At 43.6% G+C, this 8,756-nt stretch overlaps 1 protein-coding gene across 13 annotated transcripts; it reads right to left on the reverse strand.

The window, feature by feature from the left end:
* Positions 1-472: 472 nt before the first annotated feature.
* Positions 473-7,907, reverse strand: LOC132385558 (probable G-protein coupled receptor 139). 13 transcript variants are annotated; one of them, XM_059957717.1, is made up of 4 exons: positions 6,358-7,906; positions 3,727-3,863; positions 2,649-3,353; positions 480-1,469 (listed from the first exon to the last, which is right to left on the reverse strand). In XM_059957717.1, exons 3-4 carry the CDS (start codon positions 2,716-2,718, stop codon positions 571-573), a joined length of 969 nt encoding a protein of 322 aa, XP_059813700.1. In that variant the 5' UTR covers positions 2,719-3,353; positions 3,727-3,863; positions 6,358-7,906; the 3' UTR covers positions 480-570. The 13 variants fall into 13 exon arrangements, 11 of the variants coding, with proteins under 11 accessions (XP_059813696.1, XP_059813698.1, XP_059813697.1 ...); XM_059957723.1 differs by having other exon boundaries at positions 481-1,469; positions 3,253-3,353; positions 6,358-7,905; XR_009509192.1 differs by having other exon boundaries at positions 473-1,469; positions 2,583-3,863; positions 6,358-7,907.
* Between the last annotated feature and the right edge of the window lie 849 nt (positions 7,908-8,756).

Raw genomic sequence — 8,756 nt, forward strand, 5'->3', positions numbered from 1 at the left:
CAGGCAGCATCTATGGAACTGAGATGCGCTCTGGACTGCTGAGCTGATCCAGTGTTTAGTGTAGTCTATAAGTTCTTGTTCTGTTTGTCTACCTTCTTGAATAGTGGAGTTACGTTAATCATTCTTTGTACTTGTACAATTGTACAATGGAAATTGCAGTTTTACTAGCTCAATTTAACTGACTCCACATTTATATTTTCCAAGTAAATTGCTCCAGTTGTCAAAGCAAAGCGCTCACATGATCCAGGGCTTGATAATCCAATGAATTGGAATATAAATCAACTGATTTAATACAGATCATATTGGTGACATTGATTTCATTGGCCCTTATTCCGGCATTAATCGAAATTTCTGAATGTAATTTCTGTTAATGTAACGATCACATAAGCGGCTTTTTGTTCATTACTACCGTTGCCTCAATTAAATAAATAAATTTTGTTAATTTCACTGGGAACGGCAAGCTACGAATGTCGGGCACCTGGCTACACAAATGTAGGCCATTTGCCAGTAAATCGAATGTTATGGAATTTCATTTGGACGCCCAGCAGAACTTACAATTAGATTTTCGCTTTATTTACAAAACCGGTAATTTAATGTAACCAGATGTTTGACTCCATTCTTCAGCTCCTGCCTGAATTTTCTCTGTGACAGGGTGTAGATACACGTGTTGGTGCAGGTACAGAGAAACTGCAACATAAACCCAAACTGTTGCAGGATATACGTCGGGGTATTCAAATATCTGTCTGTGTAAAAGTAATTCTGAATTTGCCAGTTTATAGTATACGCAATAAAGGGGATCCACAACAATATGAAATTGGCTGACAGAGCGAATAACAAAATCATTGACTTTTTCCGGTTTTCTGCCTCCGGATCCTTGTTATTCTCTCTGCTGTTCCTGAGCCCCCGGCGGACTCTGTTCGCCGCTATAATATGACTGATTGTTAAAGTATTAAACAATACAATCAGAGTGATTGGTAATAATGTTGTACTAATACTGTTAAACATCTGGCATGCTTTCCACCATGGTAAAGTACCGTAATCCGTTTTGAGAATGCAGTACCAGGGAACGTTGTCAATGATAAGGTAAGGAACAACTGCAAAGTAAAATGGAACACGCCTCGCACAGCACCCTAAACACGCAATCACTATCATCACAGTCGCTGTCCTCTCGGTGCAGTATCGTTCCCGAAGCTTTTTACTACAGATTGCAATACAGCGGTCGAACGTGAAAACCACCGTGAGCCAAACTGAACAGTCCATGGTTGCGAGCCTCAGGGCAAATGTCGCGGCGCAGATCGGTGTAAAGAGCAGAGGAACGGCATAAATATAAATATTATTGATCTGATCAATAACCACAGCAATGATAACACACGTTAAATCAGCTGCTGCCATTCCCACCAAGTAACGGGAAACACATTTGGAGAGTCCGCATTTTCCCCGCGATAGGATTACAATCGCCAATAAATTAACTGCAAGGAAGCAAAAGAAAGTTAGTTTCAAAAACTCTGATCCATTTAACTTGATATGTGCGCTGAGAAATCCTGTGTTCTGGATTGAGTGAAGCTCATTTTTTGACCCTATGCCGGGTCAGGTTAGGTTCGATTTGGAAAATGGAAATACATGTTTACATGTTCGGGAACTGCCCTTCGATTGGAGGAAAACGGCGGATCCGAGTGCCAGTTGTACGACGGGAATTATGTAGTCCACCATATATTTGCTACAGCTGATCGACTCACAAATCTTTACGAAGAGAAGGACCTACTTGTCGCCAATAAACAAGGGATCTCTCAGACAGAGCTCCCGCGATGGTAAGGACCATTTCATTTTAATAATGTTTAATAAATCTGACAGGGAATCAGGAGGAATGGAGACAGGCTAGCATCCATTGACATCAATGGATCTGCGATTGTGAGGGCGAACAGCTTTAAGTTCCTCGGCATAAACACCGAGGATTTCACGTGGTCTGTACATATCGTTTGTGTGTTGAGAAGGGCACAACAGTGCCTCTTTCGCGTCATATCGATGAAGAAGTTTGGTGAGGACCCCCAGATCCTAAGAACTTTCTAGAAGGGCGTGTTTGAGAGCATCTCGACTAGCTGCATCACTGCCTGATATGGGAAACCTAACCTATTTTTTTACACACTTGTCTTTGTAAATATCCTAAATAGAGGGGAGTTCACAATTACAACATACCGCTTATCTCATGCTGACACAACTGTATTTCTATGTTTTATTGACTACGCAGTTTAAAACACTACATTATAAATTACTATATATTGCACATTGCACATTTAGACCGAACTGTAAGGTAATAATTTTCCTCTTCATGTATATGAAGGTCTTAAATAATAAAGTCTATTCAATTCAATTATGATTTTAACTATCACATGCTGGTAAAACTTTGAAAAGTGTAACCAGGTAAATACTGGAACAGCATAAATATTAACATTATTAAATTGCTATAATTAAGGGAAAATGGTCACACAAAACGATTGTCAGAAAAAAATAAGGAGGATACATTTTTAAACATGGACAGGCTTAAAACGTTCATCAGGTAAAGCATCATCGGAAACAGAATTTACCATATCATACTGTTCAGCAGCTACGGTCAGAAGACACATACACAACAGCGAACTCCAGTTCCTTACCAGGGATACCAATCGCTGCCAATACAGGATAGTAAATACTCGCAATGTAGTAAACTGCCGCATAACCCATGGTGCGAAACAGCGATCAGGTGAAATGGTCTAAATGCCGATATCCGCTGTTGATCGTTTCGTAAGCTCTTATGCAGGAGACGAGAGCTCACTCTGGCATTTAGTCATAGCACCTCGTTAGTCACATCAGTGACAGTCCACTGAATAAGCACACCGGGGAAACCATTTATATGAGCTGTCTCATCGTGCAAAGAAAATTCCTCCTCTGAGAGATCACAAAATAACAATTATATTTTATTTTGTTTGTCCTCCCTTTCAAATGAGAATGTTGAACGTCGGTCTCTGTGGCAAACAAGTTTCTGATTTTCAAAAGGTACCACTCTTTGCCTCAACACTTTTACAGGGAGCAATATCAGGCTCAAGTAATAACCATTTCTTTCAGTCAATACATTGCATTAATATTCAAACATTACGAAAGGCATTTAGTTTGTCGAGTTTAACTGCAAGGCGAGGATTCATACCTCCTTTCTGCCTTCACTTTGGTTTAATACCAAAATAGTGGTCAAGTTAGATGAAAAATAACTTAGTTACTAACTAGGGTAGTTGTGTAACTGGAGAAACATCATGAAATCCACAGTGATATGGGGGTCATCCGTCAAGAACGTAAGGCGTCTGGTCCATGAAAGTATCTGTAACCTATGGACAGATTGAATACTGAAAACAAATCCAGCATAGAATTGTACTGTTTAGCCCAAAGCACCCCAATTTTAGTTCATCAATAGGATAACAGTTCATCTTGCCACCCACAACTGACAGTTTGTGCCATTTCTTGGAGATGATGTATTTTCATACATTACTTATTTTATTTCTATTCTTTCTTTTTTTTCCCCAGATTTTACGAGACGCGGAATCTATTGGAATGTTAAGTCTAAGGCCAAGTAACGGCTAAAATTTTATTCGTAAATCCTTACGCTCGCCACATTATTTTCATTGCATGATTTATAACATAAGGTATTTAAGGAAAATTCAAAGATAATCGCCAAAAACAAAGCGGAAGAAATGACAATACCTTCTATTCGCACTGTCCTTGTACGGGGGAACTCCTATTACTGTTACACGAGCGCGGAGACATAGTCAGGAGGTGTTGTTGATGTAGTGAGAGTGGAATCGGTATCCAGGAGCGATGCTAGCTCAGAACTGGCAGTCCTAAGAACCATGAAACGAGGTTACTCACGGGAGTCGACCAAAGAACTGGCAGCTCCTTGCTGTGATCACAGGGCCTTTATCGTGCATTTTCTGATGGAAAGCAGGTGTGTATAGTCACTGGAACCTGAGAAAGCTTGGAAACTAAATGAGGGGTTTGAGAGCCAATTCCTGAGGTAAGTAGGAAGGTGGGGCATTGCCAGAATGGACCACGGCAGTACCCCTCCCTCAACGGGAGCCTCCAGGCCAGTCTGGATGTTCCCGTTGAAAATCCTGGATGAGAGAAGGGTCTTAGGATGAAGGAGCGGGGGACCCAGGAACGCTCTTCTGGACCGTACCCTTCCTGATCTACCAGGTATTGGAAACCCCTGCCCCTACGGCGCACATCCAGTAGTCTTCGGATGGTGTATGGTGGATGGTTGTCGATGATATGGGCAGGTGGGGGAGTCTCAGCCGGGGACACAAGGGGCTGACGGAAACTGGCTTTAACTGGGAAACATGAAAAGTCGGGTGGATGCACATAGAGGGGTTTCTGAAGAACAGGATCTACCGACATTTGGTCTGATTCAAGACAGTCAGCACAGTTTTGTGCAAAGGAAATCATGTCTGGTAAATTTCTTGCAGCTCTTTGAGGAGTTTCACAAGAGCATTGATGAGGTTAGGGCTGTGGATGTTGTCCATATGGACATTAGCCAGGCCTTTGGCTCTGGTCTAGAAGGTTACATCTAGAAGATAGAATCCAGGGGAGATAGTTGATTGATTTTATAATTGCCTCAGTGACAGGAGGCAGAGGCTGATGGTTGAGGGTTATGCCTCAGACTGCAGGTCTCTGTCTAGTGATGTGCCACTGGGTGCCGGGACCTTTGTTGTTCATAATTTATATAAACAATGTCCATGTGACTGCATAGTTCACTGAAAGTGACATCTCAGCTAGATATGGTGGTGAAGATGGTGTTTGACCTGCTAGCCATCATCATTCATGGCACTGAGTATAAGAATTGAGAAGAAGTGTTGCAGATACACAAGACTTTGGTGAGAAATGACTAAAGGAAACCATGCTGACTTTGGCCTATTTTATCATGTGTTGCCAAATACCCGAAAATACATCCTTGACAATTGTCCATCATCTTCCCAACCACTGAGGTCAGTCTCACTGGCCTATGATTTCCTTTCTGCTTCCTTCCGTTCTTTAAGAGTGGTTGACCTTTGCAATTTCCCTGTTCTCTGGAACCACACCAGAACCGGAGATTATGGAAAGATTATTCCTAAAACTGCCACAAACTCTTCAGCCACACCTTTCATAGCACTGGTGTAGACAATTTGGTCCAGGTGAATTATCTACCTTGAGATCTGTCAGTTTCCCAAGGACCATCTCCCTAATAAAGGCAAAATCATTCATTTCTGCCTCCTGATTCTCTTGAATTTCCAGCAGACTGCTGATGTCTTCCACAGTGAAGACTGATGCACAATACTTATTCAGTATGTCTGCCACTTCCCTGTACCCCATTACCACCTCTCCAGCACCATCTTCCAGAGAACCAATATCTACTTTTGCCTCTCTTTTAAACTTTGTATATCTAAAGTGTTACGTACTCGTGACACATGACGGTGGTGCCCTTGTCATGTGACTGGGGTTGAAGCTGTACTGGACTTGAGGTGATGGTCTTGTGATGGTGGAATGACATCATTTTCCCGCCAGTAGAGATCATGTGATGGGTTTTTTACAGGTTATAAAAGGTAGACCCCACCCTGTGAGGAGGGGCAGTTCGTGGCTGGATTTGCCAAGTTGACTTCATGCCACTGCGTGTTTGAAGTGATGACGCAGTTTAGTTGAAGGATGAAGTTTTTATTTAATGCCTAAAGTTTAAAAGGTTAATGCCAACAGGTTCTTTATGATTCTGTTAGTTTGAGAATTAAAGGAGAGTGAAGATTTCAAGGTTGGAAGTTAAAGATCGAGGAGAATCGCTTTCTACGGTGAAACGGGGGCGACCTTTGTTTGATCCTTATTTGGAAGGATTTCGTTGACTATCTTCGTGTTAATCCCTAGGTTTACCTAGAAAGGATTGAAGGTAGTGGAGAAGGAAAGGTCAGTGCCTTTAAGACGTTCTGTTTCGTAAATTCTTCGTGGGAATTTCGACGTCGGGAATCGAAGCAAACGACGTGAAAGATAACTTAAATCGTCCTGTAAAGTCTCTCCTTTTAAATGGACTGTGAGCATATCGAACTTTTGGCAATATCACTTTAAGAACTGTTTTGGAATATCACTTCAAAGAACTGTTTTGGAATATCACTTTACGAACTGTTTGAACAGCCGCTCAGCAGCTGTTTCCGGTTACGGTAGTGTTTGTTTACTTTTGGGGGGTTTGTTTTCTGTGTTTAATAAACGTGTTGTTTTATTATAAGAAACCCTTGCCGAACTCATATATTTATTGTTGCCTGAATACGTAACAAAAGAAATTTTTCATATCCTCTTTAATACTAATGATGGCTAGCTTACCTTCATATTCCAATTTTTTCCTCTCTTTATGATGTTTTAGTTGCCTTCTGTTGGTTTTGAAATGTTTCGTAAATTCTTTGAGTGTCGTTGACATCTCAGAGAAGCTACTGAACAGTGTTCATTCAGCCAGAGGTGGTGGTTCACGTCGGTACCAATGGACAGGTAGAAAAGGGATGATGTCCCATGGTGAACGTAGAGAGTTAGGGAAGAAGTTATGGAGTAGAACTGGAAATGTTGTTATCTCCAGGTTTCTCCCAATGCCCTGTGGTAGTTGAGATACGAACAGAAAGTGAGAGCAGCTGAATGTGTGGCTGAGGAGCTGATACAGAGACGGGGTTTCAGATCATTGGAACCTCTTCTGGTGCAGAGGTAACATTACAAACTGGATGGTTTGCACCTTCACTGGGATGTGAACCAGAATGGAAAGTGAAGCTAAGTTTGATGCCATACACAACAGCACTGTAAGGATGGATTTTGAGGAAAATCCACATCTGACATGGGGTTTGTTTAAAGACCAGTTCCACAGTGTTTCAGGGCCAGTTTGTTCCAGTAAGAGGGAGGGTCAAGGACAGTAAGGTTCAGAAGGCTTGGATGATGAGAGAGGAAGTAAGTTTAGTTAAGGAGGAGGAAGAAGCTTATGTCAGGCTTAGGAAGCTGGAATCAAGTAGGCTGCTTGAGGACTATAAAAACAGAGGGGAACTCGAACATTTCGAGAGCTGGAAACAGTGATCAAAAATCTCTGGCAGTTAGTATTAAAGATAATCCCATTCCATTCTGAACATTCGTTGTGGTAAATAGATACCCAGGACAGCACTTTGTAAGAACCAACATTAAGGGTGGACGGCCAGCTGCAGGTGTCTGGGGATGATGCGAGTCTTATTATCCCGGGCCGCGTTGCCAGCCAATTCGAGGACTTTAGCTGTCAGATACTCGAGCACAGCAGCCAGCTAGAAAGGGGCTCCGGCACCCACTCGATACTCGAGCACAGCAGCCAGTTAGAACGGGGCTCCGGCACCCACCCGCTCGGCATAGGAGTCTGTGAACCACATAGGAGTTCCTTTCTTAGGGGTCTGTGAACCAGGCTGACCAGGAACAAGTCCAGCCCAAGATGAGCGAGATTTGGCCTTGGACCGTGCTTTACCAGCGCCGCCTTTTCCACGTCCAGACATTTTCAATGTCACAGTAACTGTTCAAATGTGAATATTTGCCCCGCCACAACTCACCTCTTTTGTACCATCTTTGAGAATGCAAACTAATGCTTGCGATTGATTTAATCGTGCTTATTTTCATTCGTGAGAAGAAATGCTCCAATCGACGAACGGCCTTAATCACCAATCAGTCCGTAATATGGAGAAGGAAGTCTGAGAATCAGAACGTAAGTGCGGCGGGAGCCATTTTGATTTTTTCTTCTCCTCCTCGGAGTTAAGAGAGGCGTGTGACGTCGGGCAGTGAAGCGCGAAAGATTTTAAAGGACAGAAATCCTGATTCGGGTTTAACTTGGAGAAGGAAGGCTGAGAATCGGAACGGGAGTGCGACTGAAGCAATTTGATTTTTTCTTCTTCTTATCGGAGTTAAGAGAGGCGGGACTGCGCAGGTGTGTGACGTCGGGCAGTGAAGCGCGGGAGATTTAAAAGGAACACAGCCTTATACAGCGGGCAGCGGAATGAGCCGGGAGCACAGCGAAAGCTTAAGGGCTTAGGAGGAAACGGGCGAGGCAAGGTAGGTTTAGTTTTCAATATTTCCTGTGATTTGTGGAAAGGGGGAATTGTGAGTGTGAGGGCAGCTTGTTGTTCTCGTTGTCGGATGTGGGAGATCCTGGAGTCTCCTATCCTCCTGGAAGTCCACATCTGTGTCAGGTTCGCCGAGCTGCAGCTCCTAAGGGACCGTGTTAGGGAACCGGAGCTGCTGCTCGATGACCTTCGTCCGGTCAGGGAGAGTGAGGAGGTGATAGAGAGGAGTTACAGACAGGTGGTCACACCGAGGCCACGGGAGGCAGACAAGTGGGTCACGGTTAGGAAGGTGAAGGGGAAGAGTCAGGCACTAGAGAGTACCCCAGTGGCTGTATCCTTTGACGATAAGTACTCCTGTTTGAGTACTGTTGGGGGAGACAGCCTACCTGGGGGAAGCAACAGCGGCAGTGCCTCCGGCACAGAATCCAGTCCTGTAGCTCAGAAGGGTCGGGAAAGGAGGAGGGCAGTAGTAATAGGGGACATGATAGATAGGGGGTCAGATAGGATATTCTGTGGACACAGGAGAACCATATGGTAGTTTGCCTCCCTGGTGCCAGGGTCCGGGATGTTTCTGATCACGTCTAAGATATCCTGCAGTGGGAGGGTGGGGAGCCAGAGGTCGTGGTATATATAGGTACCAATGACATAGGTAGGAAAAGGGAAGAGGTC

This window comes from Hypanus sabinus (genome assembly GCF_030144855.1).
Source record: "Hypanus sabinus isolate sHypSab1 chromosome 31 unlocalized genomic scaffold, sHypSab1.hap1 SUPER_31_unloc_3, whole genome shotgun sequence".
NCBI classification, from domain to species: domain Eukaryota; kingdom Metazoa; phylum Chordata; class Chondrichthyes; order Myliobatiformes; family Dasyatidae; genus Hypanus; species Hypanus sabinus.

Excerpts from the sequence above, each read along its gene's own strand:
- LOC132385558 (XM_059957713.1), bottom strand. Across the intron at positions 1,470-3,252 it reads CCAGTTACACAACTACCCTA|TTAATTTATTGGCGATTGTA; the intron begins GTTAGTAACTAA and ends GCTTCCTTGCAG.